This window comes from Cucurbita pepo, chromosome LG07 (genome assembly GCF_002806865.2).
Source record: "Cucurbita pepo subsp. pepo cultivar mu-cu-16 chromosome LG07, ASM280686v2, whole genome shotgun sequence".
NCBI lineage: Eukaryota > Viridiplantae > Streptophyta > Magnoliopsida > Cucurbitales > Cucurbitaceae > Cucurbita > Cucurbita pepo.
The window spans coordinates 3,144,676-3,168,252 of record NC_036644.1 but is presented as its reverse complement, the minus strand read 5'-3'; the positions used below and the strand labels follow the sequence as shown (position 1 = coordinate 3,168,252).

The following is a 23,577-nucleotide window of genomic DNA, read 5'->3' as shown; positions in this document are numbered from 1 at the left end:
AAAAAAAAAAATACTAAAATTCTTCTCCTTCCCTTTCCCCAAAATGTAGGTTCAAGACCCTCCATCAGATATGCCAACTGTTGGCCCTTGGAGGAAGGTAATAACGTACTTTTCCAGCAAGAATGATTGTGGAATGGTGCTTGCGCTTGATAAGTTGGAATGCTTTATTGCTAAGCTATTATCTCTGCTTCACACTTCAATTTTAATCTTCTGTGAGAACTTGTTGATTAACATCATTTGGTGATGTGTGTTTGGCCTATTGATTTCTTGTTGACCGTGACTCTACTTTCTGTTTGCAAAGTATTGGGTACTTCCATAACTCGTCTGTTTTTCTTTGATTCACATTGGGGGACTTGGTGGGGGGGGGGTTGCACCTCTTTTTATTTTTTTATTCCTTAAGCTGCGTACTTTTGCTCGATTGCCCATTTTATGCCATTTCCACTTTCCTTCAACCTCTTCTTTTTTGTTTCAGATGCTAACTTCAAAAGATACCAATTTCATTGGATTTACTTTTAAGAAGTCAAACGTCAAATCACTTGAGAGTACAGGTACATTGAACTATATATGTCACTTACTTACTTGTTGTTGGATGATAAAAGTCTCACATCGGCTAATTTAGAGAATGATCATGAGTTTATAAACAAAGAATACCCTCTCCATTGGTACGAGGCATTTTGGGAAAACCCAAAGTAAAGCCATAAAAGCTTATGCTCAAAGTGGACAATATCATACCATTGTGGAGAGTCGTGTTCCTCTAACACTTGTCTCATATTCTTTTAGCATGTTGGTTCAACAATTTATGGTGCTCATTCAGAGTTAATAGATTCAAATATTAGACATTTAGGTCAGATATTCAACTTTTTAATTAGTTGAGCTATACTCAAAACTGATGTGTACACTCTTTGCCTCGAAAGTTAGAGGAGCCATTATTGTAGATAATAATAAACAATAACATATTAACACAAACATAAATTTGTAGGTACGGAAATTCATTCGAACATGTCATGGAAAACACCGTCTCTAGTTTCCTTGTTGGGTATGGTTTTCTTCTCCTTCCCTTTCCCTTTTTCCTTGGTTTCTAGCTGCTTTCTTTCTTTAATAGCAACCTTCAACCTTCACTGTTGGCTCAGGTCGAATAGACTTGCAAGAAACTGTGATACCAGAAGTTGAGCAAAAGCAGGAAGCATAAGACTTTCCTTCTTCTGTGAGTAAATTTTGCTGAAAAGAAATTACACAATATATATGAGGTTTGCCCACAGTAGTTTGATATTATATGAAGATTATTATCACTTTTAAGATAATGCTTCACTTCTGAATACTGTTATATTTCATTACAACTGTAAAGAAAAATAAGCATCTGAGTTCAATAGGATTAATTTTTCTTCTTCACATCATCTTGATTCCCAATGCTCACTCATATTCTTTGAAATAAAGTACAACCAGGACAATCTGTAGTAGACCTTGACTTCCAAATTAATTACTTTAATTTAGGAGAAAAAAAAGTTAGTACAATTCTCTTTGATATTTCCAAAGCTAAAAAAATACAAAATTGTGGGCTCTCACGTTGGGGGATTTAATTCTTTTCCATGTAGTAACAACTGTTAGACAAACACGACTCTCCATAATGGTATGATATTGTTCACTTTGAGCGTGCTCTCATGGCTTTGATTTGGGCTTCTCCAAAAGACCTCATACCAATGGAGGGAGTATTCCTTGATTATTCACTAAATTAGTCGAGGTGGGATTTTCATCCTCCAACAATAATAATAAAAGAAAAATAAATCAAAGTAATGACTAGGAGATATACAAAATTGAGTTCTAAGAAGATTTGGCCTTCAAAAACTGGTCACCGGCCGTCAAGAAAACATGCTCCCCCAATACCACCTCCACACCCGGCTGGCCATCGATGAAATCCACCCTAATCTGTTTCACCCAAAACAAGCTCAACAGTTTAATACACTCAGTAAAAAGTTGGCATAAATAAGAGGAACATTAAGCTTTTAGGCCCGGCCAAATTAAAACAAACCTTGCCATTTCCAGAGGAGAACTCCGACTTCAAGTTGGAGAGATCTCTTGATAACAAGTAAACTTCAAGTGCTCGGGCTGATTTCTCGTTACCTAAAACCGTTCTCACGAGCATAAGAAAGAGAGAGAGAACGAGGGAAAGGAGAGCGAGAGAGCAAGAGATACTATATACCTTCATATAAAGCAGTTATAGAATCTGAATTGAACACTGGTACTGGTCTGGCCAAGATAATCGAAAACGAAATCCCGGCTACGTTGTGGAAACTTTCTTCAGCAAGTGTGACCTGCAAATTTCGAAAAACCATAAACTCATATCGTCAATATGATTTAGACGCAACATTTCTTCAGCAACCATGGATAGATTGAATATGATAAACAGATGAAAACTCGGTGGATCATTTTAATGTATTTGAGCTACTGAAAAATGATTATAGCCTATGTTTGGTTCTTGTGAGATCCCACGTCGGTTGGAGAGGAGAACGAAACATTCCTTATAAGGGTATGAAAACTTCTCACTAGCAAACGCGTTTTAAAACTATGAGGCTGACAGCGATACGTAACAGGCCAAAACGAACAATACCTTCTAGCGGTGGCTTGGGGCCGTTACAAATGGTATCAAAGCCAGACACCGCCGGATGGTGTGCTAGTTAGGACGCTGGCCCCCCAAAAGGGGTGGATTGTGAGATCCCAAATTGGTTGTAGAGGGGAACAACGCATTCCTTACAAGGGTGTGAAAACCTCTCCTTAGCATACACGTTTTAAAATTGTGAGGCTGACAATAATACGTAACAGGCCAAAACGGACAATATCTGTTAGCGGTGGGCTTAGACCGTAACAAACTTCTTTTCTAATGCAACTCATTGACTAATGTTATTGACAAACTCGAAGGTTTTTAATTTACAACACGTTTAAACTATTGAATATTTTATAATATCAAATCAAGATAAGGAATAACGCCAATATTAATATCATTCACTATAAGATGCAACTTACAGCATATGAAGGCAACACAGCAGACGGAAGCAGGGGGGAACCGATCGCCTCACTTATGTATAGTTCCTACGAACGAATGCAGTTCATTGAGTCATGGACCGAGGACGTTTAAGATGTAAAGTAGCTAAGATTGTAGGTTCAAAAATAGGCAGCTTGCTACTGACCTGTGCACGTAGCACTCGCTCGGCTACTGAAATATCATCATCTAGTGATTGAAAATACACCTCGACTGTGTCAGTAGGTTCAAGGGCAGCTTTCTTCCTCAACTTCTGGATTCTATTAACAATCTAAAAATGGATAACTAGTTAGTTAGGATATAACAGAATTCTTACGAAATTTCGCTACCGATACCACACTGCCATAACAAAATGTATCAACGAATAGCATTTGGCTAACAATTCGACAAAGGATGCCGACTACAACGTCCAACTTTCTCTAAATAGAAAATATAAATTCATTCGAAGAACTCGCGAGTAAAACCATGGGGTGCTAAGTCACCGACACGAACTCAAGGGAGATTAAAAATCATATATAGAGATCAAAAGCAAGGAACGTGCAAGATACCTCACGAGCGACACCGGCCTCAAATAGAGACTCGTCTGGACGTAAATCCAAAATCACAAGTACATCACCTAAAATGAAGTACAAGAAAAAAGTGAGATTTAAGACCCTTAGATGGTTAAATAACATTGATTTGTTAAAATTTCTCACCATCTCCAGATGCATCTATTTCCTTATCTGTCATACCATCGGGTCGTCTGAAATCCCGGACAACCTTAAGATTAACGGTGAATTCCAGGGTAAGTTAGTAATGAGTAGAATCTAAATAGTTCTTCAAAATAAAAAAATAATGGTCGAAAAAGATGGCCCGCCCCCAAGAGCACAGACCAACATGATAACCAACTACACCATGACACCTCAATTTCCCCCAAGATAGCACAAAGGAAGTAAGATATATCAGCAATAACAAGGTTGCTTAACAAACTAAATTCTTCATACACCATGGGTCTAGAGCCCACCTGTAACGACCCAGGCCCACCGCTAGCAGATATTGTCCTCTTTAGACTTTCCCTTTCGGACTTCCCCTCGAGACTTTAAAACGCGTCTGCTAGGGGAAGCTTTCCACACCCTTATAAAGGGTGTTTTGTTCTCCTCCCCAACCAAACATCACTCTTTCTCAATAATATGATCGAGGTATGCATAGGTAATAGAAGTACCACTTCCAAGAAGCTCAATTAACAGACACCTAATATTAGATGGCTATATAGGACAAGGGATACCAAAAATATATGTATCTCAACATACACATACATATAAACAACCCTGTAATTAGACCTCATGAACACTTGTGCTACTCAATCAGAGATCATAGTACATTTTGAAAGTGAAAATGATACCTTTATCTCAGATAACCTTAAACAATGGGTAGCAATTGTGACATTTCCCACTTTCTCAAAAGCCAAGATATCTTCCTGTGACATTGCTTTCACTTCCTTTGCCACAACTCCCATAGCTTTTCCAAGACGCTTTCCCAATAAACTAGAATAGAACAATCATGTTCAAACATCTGGACAGAGGAAATAATCACTTCAAAAGGAGGAATTTTCAGTACCTAAAGTCTGGCTCAGCACGGAGAGATGCATACTTCAATGTATCATTGCATGGGATAAGAGATCTTATATTTAATTCCTCAAGAACGTACTGCAGAACAATTAGGTACAGATAAACCATAAACAATTAGTTAAGGAACAAAAAGATAAATTTAAGCGTAAAAAAGTAAGAAAAAAGCAGAAACAGAGAAAAAAAAAAAANGAGAAACTAGACATTCCAAGTTCATTGTGATAATAAACTTAATTAACACCCTTACAAAATGGATTATAGTATATTTATGTTATAAGATTCGACCCCCATAAAAAATAAGAATGCCAAATCAAAGAAAAGATATAGATACCTCTCTTAGCTTTCCGGCTATGTCATCAAGAAAATCTTTATCAGGATGAACCACTATCATTTCTCTGATGAGATTAGAGAATCAGAAATGGCAAAGAAGAGGATATAGAAAAAAATCAGCGAGAAGCAGAAGTATATACATAGTAGATAATAGAAATTCGGGAAAGTGAACGCAAACCTCAAAGGTGTTTTAAGAGGTTTGTTATGACGCTCCCGAATGTTGCGAGCAAGATCAATAATTGTCATCATCCTCGTAACGCTTTCTTCGATTCTTTCACCTCTCTAAGCATTCAATGAAGAATATCAAATAGTGAAAAACAGGAATAAGAAATAAAATTGGATGCAGTTCGAAAAAATATGCATTCATGAGAATTTATGTTCAAATCAAGGTAGGTGTCGATGCTGTTCTTTTTATACATTAGAAAGAAAAACAAAAGGCACGAACACTTTTTTTTGTTTATGATTTCTGAAGCACGAGTAAAGAGCTTAATGTCGATCAACTTCTAACAGGTTTCGTAATGTTTTGTCATTCAGTGTACGAACAATACAATCCTTTGAAATATGACAGGAACCCAGGGGTACAAAAATGCTTCTCAATTCTTTGACATCAGAAATTAGATACAGTCCCCCTTCCTCTCAAGTATTCCAATTGGAGGTCAGGAGATGGGGCAATTGGTATGCAGAAATAGGCTGAAAGTGAGTCGTCTTTTAATTGTGGATGATCTTATTATCTCCATAATATTTACCTACATTGGATGGATGATCCTTTTCCTTGCCCAATCCCCTCTATATAAGAGAAGGGCCCTGTTAAACCTAGCCACTCAGGAAATAATATCCAGAAATTAAATTACTAGTAATATTGCATATAAGTTCACTGATAATCAATACCTTTCCTCCTTCTTGAGGATAAGAGCAATAATGAATGCTTTCCTCAGACCCATCTGAAACTTTGCGCAAGTTTTGATATAAAACTTCAGTGAAAAACGGTGTAAATGGAGCCATGACCTTACAAGATGTTAGAAGGACCTGAAGACACAATATATTGGGTGTTAAGAATGAATAGAAACTAGAATCAACAAGGAAATAACAGAGTTACAAAAAATAAAAACAAAAAACAAGATAATATAATATTTCATTAAAAAAAATGTATGTTTCAACATTAATTCGTGTTAAACAAAAAAACTACATTAAACTACATCTTATCAAACTTGCAGCACATGAGCAGCTACGAAAATGCCATGTTCGTTTTCTAAACTAAAACTAGCATGTCATGTACAGTATTTCATATTAATTTACAGAGATACCAATAGCAATGAAAAAAACATAACAGAGAATCAGAAACTACATATGCAGACTTGGACAATCATTTATCTAAATATAGGAAAAATATGTCCCATACATGGTACAGAGTAGAAAGAGCTATCCGGCAGTCTTCTTCCCCAGTACGGCCTTTTAGTCTCTTGCGGTTGAACCTCACATAGATATTTGTAAGGTTGTCAAGGAACTTTAAGAGATACGGAACTACCTGTAGTATCATTGCGCAATTAATGATGAAAAGTGTTTAAAAAAAAAAAAAAAAGCAAGTTCCAAATGTAAAACTTCAATTAAAAAGGAACAAAAAAACGAAAAAAATTGACAAGACTGCCTACAGAAATCTAAAATAAGTCCTTGAGGAGGCATTAGGCATAGGCTCAATTTTAGAAGTTACACCAATTACTAAGTATAAATCAAATATTACTTATTAGTCAAATCCAAAAGAAGTCGGTAGCCATATCTATCAATTAAAGGTGGCTAACCGTGTAGAGTCGGTAGGCATCCATTTCTTTCCTGACAAAATATACTAAACTCTGGGTGGCAGAGTTTATCCATTGGTCAAGCACATTGAATGACTTTTGAAGGGTGGCTTGATCCAGGGGAGAAAATTGTGCAAGCCCTTCAATCTCAAGCCTCTTGGCATTCTGGACAAGGAATCTATATGCATTGTACCATGGCAGGAAAACGTCCCTGACCTGAGGATTGTAAAGAAGCAGTTAAAAAAGAGGGGGAGGGGGGTGAGTAGGAAACTGGTCTCCGTAAAGCATTCCATGAAGTAACACCGAAGTTAATGACAATATAGGACCGAAGTGGTGCACCGAGAAAAATCTTAAACGTAAACATCAATAAAGACACTTACAACACCAAAAACACCTTCCTTCTTGAATCGTAAAGTCTCGGCACGTACAACTGGAGAATTTATAAGATATAATCTCAGAGCATCCTGAAAAAAAAAGAAAAAAGGGAAGAAACCTTCATAAAATTACAACCACAAGTAGTCAAAAGGAAAATTCAATGACACTCTTGGAGCTTTCTTTTTTTTTTTTCCCTTGTAGACGTCAAAGAAGAAGAAACAAAAATTCATTCACTGAATGAAGTTGTACCAAAAAGGAAGAAAGAGCCTTCCAACCACCCTAGGTGGATTACAAAAAACTTCTCCACCTACCAATGAGGATTGTGAGACAATAGTCTTTAAGAGAGTTTGTACATTTACACCACTCTTGATGGTTTCAATGCTTACAGAATGATGAAAAGTGAAGTCTGAGAAATACAAGACAAGTAAGGAACACAGATATAATACAGAACTTACAGCTCCATAATCATTTACGATTTCCATTGGTGAAGGGTAATTTTTCAACCTTTTACTCATCTTCTTTCCATCCTCAGCAAGGACAAGGCCATTACAAATAAGGTTCCTAAATGCTGGTTTCCCAAATAAAGCAGTAGACAGAACCATGAGAGTGTAGAACCTGCAGAAGTATAGAGAAAATAATAGAGAGTGAGAAGCCTAAGGATCCACGAATGTAAAACCAAATTGTGTGTGCATGTACGCGAGGCGGAGTGTGTTCCATAACTCATTGTGGGCAATTGGCAAAGAAAAACCAAAAACTTATTAAAAAAATCTTTTTAAAAAGCACCAAACCACTCTAATCAGAATACAATCAAAGGAAATAAATCAACATATCACTCTTTGAAAGTTCCGCCACGAAATAAATTCAAATTAATGATTTACAACTCAAAACCACGGGAGAACAATCGTACAACTTGACACATTCATATTTTGGAAATGTGATATGGTAAAAGAGACAAATAACATGAAACTTACCATCCACGAGTTTGATCGAGTCCCTCTGCCACAAAGTGCCCAGGAAAGTTCTTCTCAAAAAGCTCAACGTTTTCAAATGGATAATGAATATAAGCATATGGCATAGATCCACTCTCAAACCAACAATCAAACACCTGCAGTAAAGATAACGGAACAAAAAATATCATAAGTATAAACACTATATGAAAATAAAACTTCATAATGAAATATATAAGTAGAAAATGTGGTTCAGAGAGGAAAACTACAGAAACTTACGCAAATAAATCCTTTAATAAAACATAAACCCATACCAACCCGCAGTTGCACCTTCCAGAAAATAAAAAAGGAGAGAGGAGGAATGTTTAAAATTTTAAACGTAACCAAACCCCATTATCCAAAAAACGTCTCTGCAGAATTCCTCCCCAAGAAATATAATCCTGCTCGATTTGTGACTTTGCCATTTATTTAAAACTTCTTTGTTCTTGCTGGGCATTCGGATGGTTTAGGGTGGAGTTGGTCTAGTTGCCTTGCAATATTTCCATGATTTGTTACATTCGCCCAAGTTTTCGTGAATTCCTTCAACTGAATGTTCCACCAACAGCAAGAGTGGACATTCTTGAAGACATAATTTCAGGTGGGAAGATGGATTCTAAGCCGGGATGAACCACACCAAGTGGGAAATGAATTTTTGTTCGCCAACAAGCTCCTTTACAAGGAGGTTGCTTCATACAAATCTTGGTGAAAATCAACTGAGAAGCAATCTTATTAATGAGTCTGTTTACATCCAAGGAACAAGTACAAATGGCTACTTTAGACCAAGCTCCTAAATATCTACGTTTAACCAACCTGTGGGTTAATAAAGCTAACGGCTAGTTTAGGATACCAATGGCTACTTTAGACCAAGCTCCTAACTAACCATTAATTAACTAAAGTGACTATTTCATCATTTAGGCTTCTCCCTAATACTCACTAACAGTTGTCTACCCTTTTCTCCGTTTACAAGTTATAAGTACCCTCCCTAATTGGATAACGAACTGTTGAACTAACTCAAATGCTAACCATTGAATCTTACAACAGATCACCGATTTGAGTACTTTTATCATCACCATTAGCTTATATACCTAAGGAGGTGCTTGAAGACCAGCTTTCTGATTTTCTTCCATTGAGGGCTGCGTTTTGCTGGAACTTGAAACATGAAATCAAGCATTCTAAGGCTGTCTTCTAGGTAATGAGCATTTATTTCGATCATAGGTTTCCACGAGGAATTTGCTGTAGTTGCTACCAGGGCTCAATTTATTTCCTTGGTGGTGAGCAAAAGGCTTTAATTTCGGTGGTTGTGCACGGAGAGCTTCCTTTTTGAGTAAAAAAAAATTTGTGGGTGAACAAAAGGAGTTAATATACGTCTTGTTTGGGTTTGTTCATAATATACGTCTTGTTTCTTATTTGAAAAAAAAAAAGTTAAGCTGTAAAAGGCAACAAAATAATTACCTTAACTTTCATAGTTCCAAAAAAAGAGTATGAAATGCCAGTATTGATTGATTTCTAAACCAGAAAAATAATATTTAAGGGAAAAAAAACAAGATTATGTGGTCTTACATCATCTACCCTTCGAAGCACACCATATTCAGGACCTCTTTTGGAAGGAATTGTAATGTGATCAATCTTGTGCCTGTGCAGATCAAATACCTGAACAATAGAAAACAAAGGATGCCCGCAAAAAAAAAATCACAAAGTGCCAACCAGAAGATCAAGAAGAAACTTCTCAAAAGATTACATGAGGGTTTCCAAACCATTAGAATAACATTTTTGCGGTATTTTGCGGTAGAAGATGTCAATTTATTTTGTTCTCCATGGTAGGAATCATGTCCTCAGACATGGAAACCAGTGGAGACTTCTTTAGGTTACATAAGTATACTCATTTAAAACCGTAGGTAAGCCAACACAGTCAAATCCAGTGGGCAAGAACATGATGCATAAAGGATGTGAAAATCCAATCTTCCAAGACTACATTTATTAACAACAGTCAACTAATAAAAAACAAAACTATTAGACTTTCTAGAAGCTATCATAATCTTACATCATATTTTTAACTTTTTTCAATATGGCCAAGTTGCATGCACTCAACTATTCTCATGGGACAACCGCGAAGAGAACTCTTAGGATATTAAATTCTAAGTAGGTGGCTACAATGGCTTGAACCAATTTCCTCTAACCTCTTTATTATTTCCATTAGTTTAACCACAAAGCCAACCTATATTGATCATATTTTTCAACTTTTCGAAGTACCTAGTAACCAACTAGCAATTCAAAAAGATCAAGTTCTTATGGTATGCTAGAAAAATTTTCATAGTAGCAAACAGTTTGATAAAGATAAATAAAACTAACTGTAAAGATGACTCAATCCAGAGCAGTTATATTCGCAAATAAAAAGGTGGGAAATAAAGAATGAGACCTTAGCACCAGAAAGCTTCTCAAGTTTCTCAATTGAATCCATGACCAGTATTTCCTCCCCATCCTCGCTAACCCAGACAGGGAGAGGTGTTCCCCAAAATCTACTTCGACTAACAGCCCAATCTCTTGCATTCTCAAGCCAATTATGGAATCTTTTCTCCTGCAATTTTTTTTAATGAAAAAAAGACATTACAAGAGGACCAATTTACACCAAGAGATAGGAAAATAATAGAACTGAAAATAGGTTGGAAATCTTGTTCCTTTTCTCCTGCAATTTGGCATTGACAAATAAAGATGAAGAAAAAATACATCCATGATCCATGAAACAGTTCTTTCTCACATCAGCGCTTTGTTCTTCCAACACAAGTATATGCTAGGATTCAATCTTGAACATCTAAAATGTTTGTAGTTTTAAGTTTAAAAGAGTACTTATTTCAAGGGTGTTATTTCTTCATGGCAACGAGATACTTATTTCAATCTTTTGCATCTTGATTCATATCATACTAACACTTTACACTATGCATAAAACTCTACCTCATCCAACCTTTACCCACAAATACTTGCCAGAAAAATTGAAATATAAATATTTAACAGAAGAGTTTTGCATAATGAATAGAACCTTCACAAAGTCGGGCACCCAGTAAGTCTTCTCGTTGTTTTCAAGTAATTTCTCCTTTAATTTCTCAACTCGGACAAACCTAGAGAGAAGTCTAGTTGGTTAGGATGGTAACAATTGAGGAAAACAAAAACAAGCCATACAAAATTGTAGAGGAAAACGAGAACAAGCCGTACAACATTTGTCAGCATTCAAGAATGAATATTAGATAGGACAAAGGTGAAATGCATCTAGAAAGAGAAAAAACAAATAGTAATATAAGCACTTAAATCAAGTCCGAATTTAAATTCAACAATAGCAACCCTTGGTGCTCAATAAAAGTGTCGTTATTATGACGGTTTTGATTTTTTTAAAGAACAAGCTATAAAACGGATATCCAAATTTCTTTTCCATTTTAGAAATATTATCTTCCAAACAACTGTTCAAAGTGTGAACCAAACACAACAGCCCTCTTCATTTATTCAGAGTGTGGGAGGAAAACAGTTGCAAAGTCAAAATGTACACGTGCGCAAAAACACCAACGAAATTCAGATATGGACCCAAACACAAAAGCATATAACAGATTTCAAAATAGATAAATAAATGGACTTGCCAGCTTGGGACAGCCCTGTAGATAAGGGGAGTATCAGATCTCCAGCAGAAGGGATAAGAATGGGTGAAGCTTCCCGATTTAACAAGCCTCCCTTGTGCCTGAAATAGAAAGATTTATGACCAATAATGCACGATTCAATATGAAATGATTAATAATTTTACCAGGTCCCAACATATTCATATTTCAAATAGTTCTATTTTCCTCTCATTTTCACTTCTCATAATCCAAAAGCAACAAGAAGATCAACATAAATCTAAAATTACATAATGAAAACATAATTGTCAAGTAGATGCATCCCAAAGGACAAAGCTATATAGGATATTATTATAAACTATCCTTGACTAGTAATATGAACCAAGGAATCAAGCTAGTCTCCAAGATCTCAAGATTCATCATAAGTTGAATTTACAAGCTCAAGATCCATACATTTTTCAATCGTTTCATTTATCAGTGAAAAGAGTGTTCTAGATCTAAAAATAGCTCAAGATGAAAACAAGAACCAAGGTCATATAGTGAATTCAAGCTCACTTCTGAATGCCCCAAGCGTATCATGATTGCATCAAAGAGTTGCCAATTTGCAAGGGTTTTTATATCACATAGGATGGTAGGAATATATTGGGATTTTATCTCAGCATGTAATGATTCGATATACATTCCATGAAAAATTCAACTGGAACATACTACGTTGTGTGTCAGAACATACCTTCACAGCTTCAATTATATCCTTGTCTGCATCCTTCACATAACGTCCAGAAAAATCAGTAATCTTTGTCGTAAAGCAACCATCATCATCAACAGCAACAATCAGATTCTCACCCTATAAGCAAATGGCAAAAACATAAGCAAAAGCAAGACAGGAAATGAAAAAATAGAGTAACTTATCCTCAGAAACAATTGGAGCCCTGTTTTGCATTTGTTTTTTGAAAAAAAAAGGGAGTGAATGAAAATAAAGATAAGTAAAATTGAACTTAAATATCTACCAAGGAAAAATAAGCACCTCCCAACTCAAACAAATATCACTAGATAAATAATTAGCGTACAAATCAGAGATAGAACACGAATGAGATGCTTTGAAAATAGTGATGTTGAATCGTTCCATCCAAGCTTTAGACTTGTCTTCGAAAATCCTTGGTTTTTCTCAAGCAAAATCTCTGAAACTAAAGCTTTGATAGTGTCAACCCAAATCCTTTTTTTAGTAATGTTTCTGGCTTTAGTCTCGATGCAGAATTCCTCCCCAAGAAATATAATCCTGCTCGATTTGCGACTTGGCCATTTATTTAAAACTTCTTTGTTCTTGCTGGGCATTCGGATGGTTTAGGGTGGAGTTGGTCTAGTTGCTTTGCAATATTTCCATGATTTGTTACATTCGCCCAAGTTTTCGTGAATTCCTTCAACTGAATGTTCCACCAACAGCAAGAGTGGACATTCTTGAAGACATAATTTCAGGTGGGAAGATGGATTCTAAGCCGGGATGAACCACACCAAGTGGGAAATTAATTTTTGTTCGCCAACAAGCTCCTTTACAAGGAGGTTACTTCATACAAATCTTGGTGAAAATCAACTGAGAAGCAATCTTATTAATGAATGAGTTAGTTTACATCCAAGGAAAAAGTACAAATGGCTACTTCAGACCAAGCTCCTAAATATCTACGTTTGACAAACCTGTGGGTTAATAAAGCTATGGGTAGTGTAGGATACCAATGGCTACTTTACACCAAGCTCCTAACTAACAATTAATTAACTAAAGTGACCATTGCATCATTTAGGTTTCTTCCTAATACTCACTAACAGTTGTCTACCCTTTTCTCCATTTACAAGTTATAAGTACCCTCCCTAATTGGATAACGAACTGCTGAACTAACTCAAATGCTAACCATTGAATCTTACAACAGATTACCAATTTGAGGACTTCTATCATCACCATTAGCTTGAATACCTAAGGAGGTGCTTGACGACCAGGTTTCTGATTTTTTTTTTTCCCTCGAGGGCTGCGTTTTGCTGGAACTTGAAACATGAAATCAAGCATTCTAAGGCTGTCTTCTAGGTAATGAGCATTTGTTTCGATCATAGGTTTGCATGAGGAATTTGCTGTAGTTGCTACAAGGGCTCGATTTATTTCGTTGGTTAGTTAGCAAAGGGCTTTAATTTTGGTGGTTGTGCATGGAGAGCTTCCTTTTCGAGTAAAAAAAAAAATTGTGGGTGAACAGAAGGACTTAATATACGTCTTGTTTCTTTTTTTTCTTTTTTTAAAAAAAGTTAAGCTGTAAAAAGCAACAAAATAATTACCTTAACTTGCATAGTTCCAAAAGAAGAGTAAGAAATGCCAGTATTGATTGATTTCTCAACCAGAAAAATAATATTTAAGGGAAAAAAGATTACGTGGTCTTACATCATCTACTCTTCGAAGCACACCATATTCAGGACCTCTTTGGGAAGGAATTGTAATGTGATCAATTTTGTGCCTGTGCAGATCAAATACCTGAGAAATAGAAAACAAAGGATGCCCGCAAAAAAAAAAAATCACAAAGTGCCAACCAGAAGATCAAGAAGAAACTGCTCAAAAGATTACATGAGGGTTTCCAAACCATTTGAATAACATTTTTGCGGTATTTTGCGGTAGAAGATGTCAATTTATTTTGTTCTCCATGGTAGGAATCATGTTCTCAGACATGGAAACCAGTGGAGACTTCTTTAAGTTACATAAATATACTCGTTTAATACCGGAGGTAAGGCATCACAGTCAAATCCAGTGGGCAAGAACATGGTGCATAAAGGATGTGCAAATCCAATCTTCCAAGACTACATATATTAACAACAGTCAACTAATAAAAAGCAAAACTATTAGAACTTTCTAGAAGCTATCATAATCTTACATCATATTTTTAACTTTTTTCAATTTGGCCAAGTTGAATGCACTCAACTATTCTCACGGGACAACCACGAAGAAAACTTAGGATATTAAATTCTAAGTAGGTGGCTACAATGGCTTGAACCAATTTCCTCTAACCTATTTATTATTTCCATTAGTTTGACCACAAAGCCAACCTATATTGATCATATTTTTACACTTTTCGAAGTACCTAGTAGCCAACTATCAATTCAAAAAGATCAAGTTCTTATGGTATGCTAGAAAAATTTTCATACGTAGCAAACAGTTGGATAAAGATAAACAAAACTAACTGTAAAGATGAATCAATCCAGAGCAGTTATATTCGAAAATAAAGAGGTGGGAAATAAAGAATGAGACCTTAGCACCAGAAAGCTTCTCAAGTTTCTCAATTGAATCCATGACCAGTATTTCCTCCCCATCCTCGCTAACCCAGACAGGGAGAGGTGTTCCCCAAAATCTACTTCGACTAACAGCCCAATCTCTTGCATTCTCAAGCCAATTATGGAATCTTTTCTCCTGCAATTTTTTTAGGAATAAAAGACATTACAAGAGGACTCGATTTACACCAAGTAAGAGATAGGAAAATAATAGAAGTCAAAGTAGGTTGGAGATCTTGTTCCTTTTCTCCTGCAATTTGGCATTGACAAATAAAGATGAAGAAAAAATACATATCATGATCCATGAAACAGTTCTTTCTCACATCAGCGCTTTGTTCTTCCAGCACAAGTATATGCCAGGATTCAATCTTGAACATCTAAAATGTTTGTAGTTTTAAGTTTAAAAGAGTACATAAATTCAAATCTTTAGTGTACATTAAACATGAAAAATTATTTATGATAGTTGCCATTCTCATAAGCATAGATATATTGATATGAAAAAGAAATTTACATAAAGATACTTATACAGAAGAGGGATGGTGTATGTGTGTGCACGTGAGTGGTTAAAGAACCATCTGAAAGATAAAAAACATACTGAATGTCACGGGTGTTATTTCTTCATGGCAACGAGATACTTCTTTCAATCTTTTGCATCTTGATTCATATCATACTAACACTTTTTACACTATGCATAAAACTCTACCCCATCCAACCTTACCCACAAATACTTGTCCAGAAAAAATTGAAATATAAATATTTAACAGAAGAGTTTTGCATAACGAATAGAACCTTCACAAAGTCGGGCACCCAGTAAGTCTTCTCGTTGTTTTCAAGTAATTTCTCCTTTAATTTCTCAACTCGGACAAACCTAGAGAGAAGTCTAGTTGGTTAGGATGGTAACAATTGAGGAAAACAAAAACAAGCCATACAACATTTGTCGGCATTCAAGAATGAATATGAGATAGGACAAAGGTGAAATGCATCTAGAAAGAGAACAAAAATAGTAATATAAGCACTTAAATCAAGTCCGAATTTAAATTCAACAATAGCAACCCTTGGTGCTCAATAAAAGTGTCATTATTATGAGGGTTTTGATTTTCTTAAAGAACAAGCTATAAAACGGATATACATAATTTCTTTGCCATTTTAGAAATATTATCTTCCAAACAAATGTTCAAAGTGTGAACCAAACCCAACAGCCCTCTCCATTTATTCAGAGGGTGGGAGGAAAATAGTTGCAAAGTCAAAATGTACACGTTCGCAAAAACAAAAACACCAAAGAAATTCAGACACGATCCCAAACACAAAAGCATATAACAGATTTCAAAATAGATAAATAAATGGACTTGCCAGCTTGGGACAGCCCTGTAGATAAGGGGAGTATCAGATCTCCAGCAGAAGGGATAAGAATGGGTGAAGCTTCCCGATTTAACAAGCCTCCCTTGTGCCTGAAATAGAAAGATTTATGACCAATAATGCACGATTCATATTTCAAATAGTTCTATTTTCACTTCTCATAATCCAAAAGCAACAAGATGATCAACATAAATATAAAATTACATAATGAAAACATAATTGTCAAGTAGATACATCCCAAAGGACAAAGCTATATAGGATATTATTATAAACTATCCTTGACTAGTAATATGAACCAAGGAATCAAGCTAGACTCCAAGATCTCAAGATTCATCATAAGTTGAATTTACAAGCTCAAGATCCATACATTTTTCTATCTTTTCATTTATCAGTGAAAAGTGTGTTCTAGATCTAAATATAGTTCAAGATGAAAACAAGAACCAAGGTCATATTGTGAATTCAAGCTCACTTCTGAAAAATTCACTTCTAAAAATAGTTCAAAGAGTTGCCTATTTGCAAGGGTTTTCATGTCACATAGGATGGTAGGAATATATTGGGATTTTATCTCAGCATGTAATGATTCGATATATATTCCACGAAAAATTCAACTGGAACATACTACATTGTGTGTCAGAACATACCTTCACAGCCTCAATTATATCCTTGTCTGCATCCTTCACATAACGTCCAGAAAAATCAGTAATCTTTGTCGTAAAGCAACCATCATCATCAACAGCAACAATCAGATTCTCACCCTAGAAGCAAATGGCAAAAACATAAGCAAAAGTAAGACAGGAAATGAAAAAATAGAGTAACTTATTCTCAGAAACAATTGGAGCCCTGTTTTGCATTCTTTTTTCGAAAAAAAAAAAGAAAAAAAAAAGGGAGTGAATGAAAATAAAGATAAGTAAAATTGAACTTAAATATCTACCAAGGAAAAATAAGCACCTCCCAATTCAAACAAATATCACTAGATAAATAAGTAGCATACAAATCAGAGATAGAACACGAATGAGATGCTTTGAAAATAGTGATGTTGAATCGTTCCATCCAAGCTTTAGCTTGTCTTCGAAAATCCATGGTTTTTCTCAAACCAAATCTCTGGAACTAAAGCTTTGATAGTGTCAACCCAAATCCTTTGGACCCTTTTTAGTAATGTTTCTGGCTTCAGTTTCGGCCTTTTGTTTTGCTTCCTGTTTTGGTTTTAATTTTTATCCTCTATGAAAATAAGGCTTCTCATTTAAAAACTATATATATGTAGAAGTCACTTAAAAATTATAATTGAAGAAAGGCTAAGAAATTTTTACCCTCTATGAAATTAAGGCTCTCACTTTTACTTCGTATTTTTTCCCTCTATAAAAGAAAGGCTACTCATTTTCTATCTGCAACATTTGTACGTTTCATGTGTTCTTCATATTTTAAATTTAAAGTTAAATAAATTTTAAAAGACTAAAAATTAAAGATATTATTCCAAGTGATAAACTCATTTCACTTTTTGATAAAATCAAATGTATGACATAATATACCATGAATTTAAGATTTTAAAGATCTAAATGTTAAGTCGGTAACTACCGATATCTTTATTGTATATAAATATATTACTAAACACACCTTGAACGATTTTTCAAATTTAGATCCAATATCTAAATCTATCATCAAATATATATACAAGAACATTGCAAACATAGAATACAACTTTGTTTCATGTCGAATATCTTGTTTTTTATTTCAAAGTTCTGTACTCAAATCACTGAACAAATACACCTCATATCATATCACTAACCTTCACAATTGCTAAAATATTCATAAAGTAATACATCATCATGTTTCTTGGTCATCAGCAAACATGTAATGTGGAGTAATATGTGTTAATCATTCATGAAAAACAAAAGAATCTAGAAACACAAACCTTATTGATTACTTGGTTCTCGATGCAAACACGATAATCATCTTCACCAAATGCAGGAGCACAATGAACAATACCCGTACCACTATCATCAGTAACATAACTATCCGCAACAACTCTAAATGCCACGTCAGAAAATTCTTTGAAGTAATCAAACAATGGCTCATACCTGCAGAAAATTAGTATATTTAATATTATTCAACGCCATAATAGATACTATTATATAAACATGCAGGACAAAAGTTTAGCAGTCTTGCTAAAATCATCTAGAAACACATTAATATTAATCAAATTGCTTACTTTTTACCCACAAGAGAAGCTCCCAATACTTCCTCCAATATCTCAAATGAATCCTCCACTGAGTTCTCTGTCTTTGAATTTGAGGATCCTTTTGTCTTAGGATTTGACTTTTTAGAAACATCAGTTGGGCCATTTGGTGCATTCACTTTTTGTTTCTCAACAGGTAGAGCTGATAATCGGGATTTAGCAACAACAAAAACTTTTCCAGACACCTTATTGCGAACCTGTTATTTTTTTCCAAATACATTAGATTATCTATTAATAAATAAATAGTTCTTAAGAGCCCAGGCACAATGTGCAAAATCACATTTTTGCAGTAAGGCACACAATATATTAAAAAAACATACGTGTGTGTAACATGGAGTTGGAGTATAATGTATTGAATATTAGTAAGATTAAAGAAATCGAAGCACTTCAAGTGGCAAGTGCATTCAAGGATTCCTAGCCCTTTACAATTCAACATACAACGATAATGATATCAGCAAAGGCTTTAGACCCCTTGATTTACAAACATGAAGCATGAATTTTGATGCTAAGAGGATGGATGGAAAATATAGTGAACATACAATGATAACTATATAAACAGCACAAGAAATAACAAAAAATTCATCACAAAGTAAAGAAGTACAAGTAAAGAAAATCATGATACAAAATAGTAATCAAGTGCATGAAAATGTAACATTCAACATTTTATATGTTCTGTCATTTGTATCATAAAAAAGTCCAATTCTTATCGTCTGTTTCAAAAAGAAATTTTAAATATCAAATCCAATCCTTTGAAAATACCAATAGATTCAAAAGTTTACGACTGTATTTTAAATAGGAAAGTTTAAATATACTAAATGGTCTTTGATCTAATATCTACAATCTATAATCTCTACTATATATAAAAGCTCCTATTAGGATAATCTTTAGCCTTCAAAATGCCTATTTTTGTTTCCAAATATTAATTTTTATAAGAAATAAACTTAATATATTCAGAAGGGAAGAAAGGAAAGCCAACCTAATGGTTGGGGAAGATACGATCCCCAGTCAAAGAGCTAGCCATTCACTCAGTAAAATAAGAGAGAAAAGGTAGTAATATAAGAATTTGACAAAGTTCAGATAATCACTACTCAAGTAATATACACAAGGATGAAATAGAGAAAACAACATTTAAAAGCTCATCTGAATCATTGATCAAAGATGCAGTAAAACAGAAGTCATCAGCAAGCACTTCACAGAAAGATTTGACAAAGTTAAATTATAAACTTGAAAACAAACAGCAAACAATAAGCTTATCTGGTTAAGAGAATTTAAACCACATAAAAGTATGCTCCACCAAAAAGTAATTTATTGAAAATAAATTTCCATCATCAGACCTTCACATAGATGAAATTTGCATTAACACAAAGGGCAAGATTACTCGGAAGAGTCCATGGAGTTGTTGTCCAAGCCACAAAAGCTGCATTGTGGGGATCTTCAAGTACTGGAAAAGTTACCATTATTTCAGGATCAGGAACATCCTGTGTAAGGTAGAACTCTTGAATATCAGAAGGAAGACAGATAAATCAATATAATGCAAGTAATTGAAGTGTCAAATTTCACCAAGAAGAGGCAGCCTAACTTTTGGGGTTGTTTTCGTTAGATTCAAAAAACAGACTTAGAGGAGAAGTTGCCTTTTGACTCCAGAGATCACCGCACTTTCTATAGTATTTGAAGTGTCAGATTTCATCAATAAGAGAGGACCTAATTTTTGGGGTTGTTTTCGTTAGCTTCAAAATAACAGACTTAGTGGAGAAGTTGTCCTCTGAATCCAGAGATCACTGCACACTTATCATCTCCAACTCTCAGTTGCACCACATCAATGGAATTAAGAAGGCCAATCCAATTTTTGATCTCCCCTTTGAAAAGGCCTTTTCTGAGGCCAAGGCCCCAATCGCGCTTCCACGTTCCAACAATCAGAAATAGTGGCATACTACTTCAAAGAGAGAAAATATTAAAAAATCTCTCCTTTAAAGTAAAGCTTCCTACCCATTTATCCTTCCAAAAACAGGTGAAATTTCCTTTCGTAGTACGAAAGTCAAAAGCCAGAAGAATAAGGAATAGTTGCTGGCAATATCAAACCATGGCTTACGTCTCACAATGCCAATGGGCTTGAGAGTATTCCTCCCATTTAGCTCTTCACCGTAAATACTCGAAATAACTCTATGCTAGAGAGCACCTTTTTCTTGAGCAAATCTCAACTACTACTTGAGTAACAAGGCATTATTACTCTAGTGAAAAGCACCAATACCAGGCCCTCCATAGCGCAAAGGGAAGGAAGTTTTCCCCCAATTCACCAAGTTAATAGAAGACCAAAAGGTGCCCCATCCAAAAACAAATTTCTAACCAGCCTATCGATCTCATTAGTCCCTTTGGAGCTTTGAGGATGGAAAAGAATTACAGGAGAAGATTATCAATAACTGACCAAGCAAGGGTGAGGCGACCTCCCTTAGAAATCATCAGGATACTTCATTTCTCTATTCTTGTAGTAAGACTTTCAAGCACCAGATCCCAAGAAGACTTCTTCCAAAAGTCCCCCGGGATGCCCATATAAGAGAAAGGCATAACATCAATCTTGCAACCAAAACTATCAGCATAGAAAATCACCAGCTTGTTCTCAACATTAGTGCTGATAATAGATCATATCATCAACATATTGGAGGTGGGAAACTTCAATATCATTCCTTCCAACTAAAAAGCCTTTGAGGATTCTATATTGGCAGTAGTATTGAATTAACCGACTAAATGAATTGCCTATCATCATAAGTAAGGAACGATATTGTCTAGAGCAATGACAGAATCACATCAGAGGGTCATCATTGTCTTCTCTCATAGGAAATTCGATTACTAAGTCTTCCTCATCTCTACTACTCAGACAAACCAAGGAGACGTCCAATGAAGTTCAATCTCAATCGGTTTCCCATATCCCGAGGACTAGGGCTTTTGCCTTTAAATTCTTTTCTTGCATCTTTGCATCTTTGGAAGGTTGGGAATGGCGCTTTTAGGCTGACCATTTTTTCTTGTGAGGGCCATGGAATCCATTTTCTCAACATCATGTGATCTAACCACTAGAAGTGTCTTTTGAAATTGACATTCGGCAACAATTTGAGGAATAGTTCCCAAGGTGGTAGAGTACCAAATTTTGACCTCCATGATGCCATCTTAAACTCCAAACATCCAAGGGATTTGTCAAGGACTCGTTTCGTTCCCTATAAAAGTTTCCATATGCCTCCTGCAAAAAAGCCTCCATGGGCTCTGACTTCGTTTCCAATCAATCATTTACCAACTACAGAAGTGCAAGCTTGAGCCATGAAGAAGACCACAATCATTTACCAACTACAGAAGTGCAAGCTTGAGGCAAGAATAATCTAACTTTAAAGAAATAAAGCCACATTTGTTACCTTTAACCTTTATTGCAACCTCCAAGCGATGAATGAGGCAAGAATTCAAGCTAGAATCATCCAAGAAATCTTCAAAGGTTTCCCCACAGCTTTAAATGTTTCCACACTCCATATGTGCAAGGGGATGTTTCGTAATTTAACCTAATTCCCATAAGAAGGGACTACACTAATTCGACCATGAATGAGGGGGTTCCAAAGCTCCAAACTAATTGTAATAGGCCCAAAAGTGACTTGCCCTTTATTGGTAACAAGAATACGAGCACACTCCATCAAAGGGCATTTAAGGAGGGCTTTGTCAGGTCAAAAGACGTTAATAATGAAAAAGAATTTAGTCTATTCTTAGAGGGTTTCAAGAACCTTACTCCATTTGTTATGAATGTCCCTTCGTGTAATAATTATGGTTTCTTCCCTATTCAAATGCCTTACATCTTTTCTGTCTGATTCTTCTTTGTTAACCACAAGCATCCCATAACTTCAAACTTCGATTTTTCCTCTGTTTTTTACCATTTTTCAGAGCCTCGACAAATGACACATTATGAGAGGTAAAGGCCTTTTGTCCTACTAATGGAGAAATCATGTTGTTTTTTCCCTTTTCCTTTTAAAAGGTCATACAAAAGTCTTTTGAAAGCTGAGGTCTGAATCAGCTTCCAACACGTCAACTACTCAAAGGATAATGATTTGTTCGACTGTAACTTCATAGGAGCATCTAATGTGTTTTTCCACGATCTTGATGTATCCACCATTTTTTTCTTTGTCAAAAGAACCTGATAATACTTTATTGTTTTATTTCCAGTTGATGGTAGATTGGAGTGATGAGGGATGACAAGAACAAGGTTTCACTGAGAGAAGGAGAGTACTGCATCTTCAATGTCATCTCTCATTTATTCCAACGTGATTTAAGTACTCTTCGAACTGATATCCATTTCCCATGATTTAAGTGCAATTGATTAATTATGGTTTATCAATTTCTTAAAGAAAAGACCTCTCTGTCTAGCAAAAAAAATTTATCGAATATTTCATTCATTACATATCGAAAATTATACCAGAAAGGGTCGACTAAAACATATATGTCCACGGTTTCTATCAATAAAATAGAACTAATTAATATGTATTGTAAGGACAAATTTCCAATGGAAGAAAAAGCCCCAAACCTTATAGCTCTGACCAGCTTCGAAGTTTGAAAGTGGTGTCTTACAACCAGTACTATACGGCATAACCTAAAGAAAGCAAAAACAAAAACAAAAACAAATTTATAAATGAACTTGTGTCCAATAATTGAATTCAAGTAATTGCAGTTAGTTACATATTTACACAGTTCTAAAAACCAATAAACTTACAAAGACACATTCTCCAATATCATGTGAACCTTTAACAGGAAATCATATCTATAAATAATACTACTCAAAACATGGCAAAACAAGAAAGAGAGACACACAAAGGCATAAACATCTGCAATTACTACAAGTGTGCGCCGTTATGCTTTGTTTTTTTTTTTTTTTTTTTTTTTTTTTTTTTTTTTTTTTTTTTTTTTTTTTTTTTTTTTTTTTTTTTTTTTTTTTTTTTTTTTTTTTTTTTTTT

The 23,577-nt window shown here is 35.2% G+C and overlaps 1 protein-coding gene and 1 long non-coding RNA gene across 2 annotated transcripts in view; one reads left to right on the top strand and one right to left on the bottom strand.

The window, feature by feature from the left end:
- The first annotated feature begins 11 nt into the window (after positions 1-11).
- On the top strand, positions 12-1,389 carry LOC111798345. Its single transcript, XR_002815695.1, has 4 exons — positions 12-97; positions 473-548; positions 980-1,036; positions 1,131-1,389. It is a non-coding gene; the product is annotated as an uncharacterized LOC111798345 (long non-coding RNA).
- A 286-nt stretch (positions 1,390-1,675) lies between these two features.
- The window catches only part of LOC111798343 (isoleucine--tRNA ligase, cytoplasmic-like), a 24,899-nt gene continuing 2,997 nt past the window's right edge, over positions 1,676-23,577 (bottom strand). Inside the window, exons 3-28 of the mRNA XM_023681421.1 lie at positions 23,151-23,216; positions 19,936-20,079; positions 18,575-18,798; positions 18,278-18,443; positions 17,010-17,123; positions 16,363-16,460; positions 15,802-15,880; positions 14,993-15,151; positions 14,135-14,224; positions 8,108-8,241; positions 7,592-7,751; positions 7,142-7,225; positions 6,765-6,977; positions 6,368-6,493; positions 5,857-5,994; positions 5,147-5,250; positions 4,970-5,033; positions 4,631-4,719; positions 4,416-4,557; positions 3,730-3,793; positions 3,583-3,650; positions 3,183-3,305; positions 3,019-3,084; positions 2,198-2,309; positions 2,027-2,118; positions 1,676-1,923 (exon numbers count right to left, since the gene is read on the bottom strand). Of these exons, the coding sequence (XP_023537189.1) occupies positions 1,819-1,923; positions 2,027-2,118; positions 2,198-2,309; positions 3,019-3,084; positions 3,183-3,305; positions 3,583-3,650; positions 3,730-3,793; positions 4,416-4,557; positions 4,631-4,719; positions 4,970-5,033; positions 5,147-5,250; positions 5,857-5,994; positions 6,368-6,493; positions 6,765-6,977; positions 7,142-7,225; positions 7,592-7,751; positions 8,108-8,241; positions 14,135-14,224; positions 14,993-15,151; positions 15,802-15,880; positions 16,363-16,460; positions 17,010-17,123; positions 18,278-18,443; positions 18,575-18,798; positions 19,936-20,079; positions 23,151-23,216 (3,024 nt within the window). The 3' untranslated portion in view covers positions 1,676-1,818. The remainder of the gene's footprint in view (positions 1,924-2,026; positions 2,119-2,197; positions 2,310-3,018; positions 3,085-3,182; positions 3,306-3,582; positions 3,651-3,729; positions 3,794-4,415; positions 4,558-4,630; positions 4,720-4,969; positions 5,034-5,146; positions 5,251-5,856; positions 5,995-6,367; positions 6,494-6,764; positions 6,978-7,141; positions 7,226-7,591; positions 7,752-8,107; positions 8,242-14,134; positions 14,225-14,992; positions 15,152-15,801; positions 15,881-16,362; positions 16,461-17,009; positions 17,124-18,277; positions 18,444-18,574; positions 18,799-19,935; positions 20,080-23,150; positions 23,217-23,577) is intronic.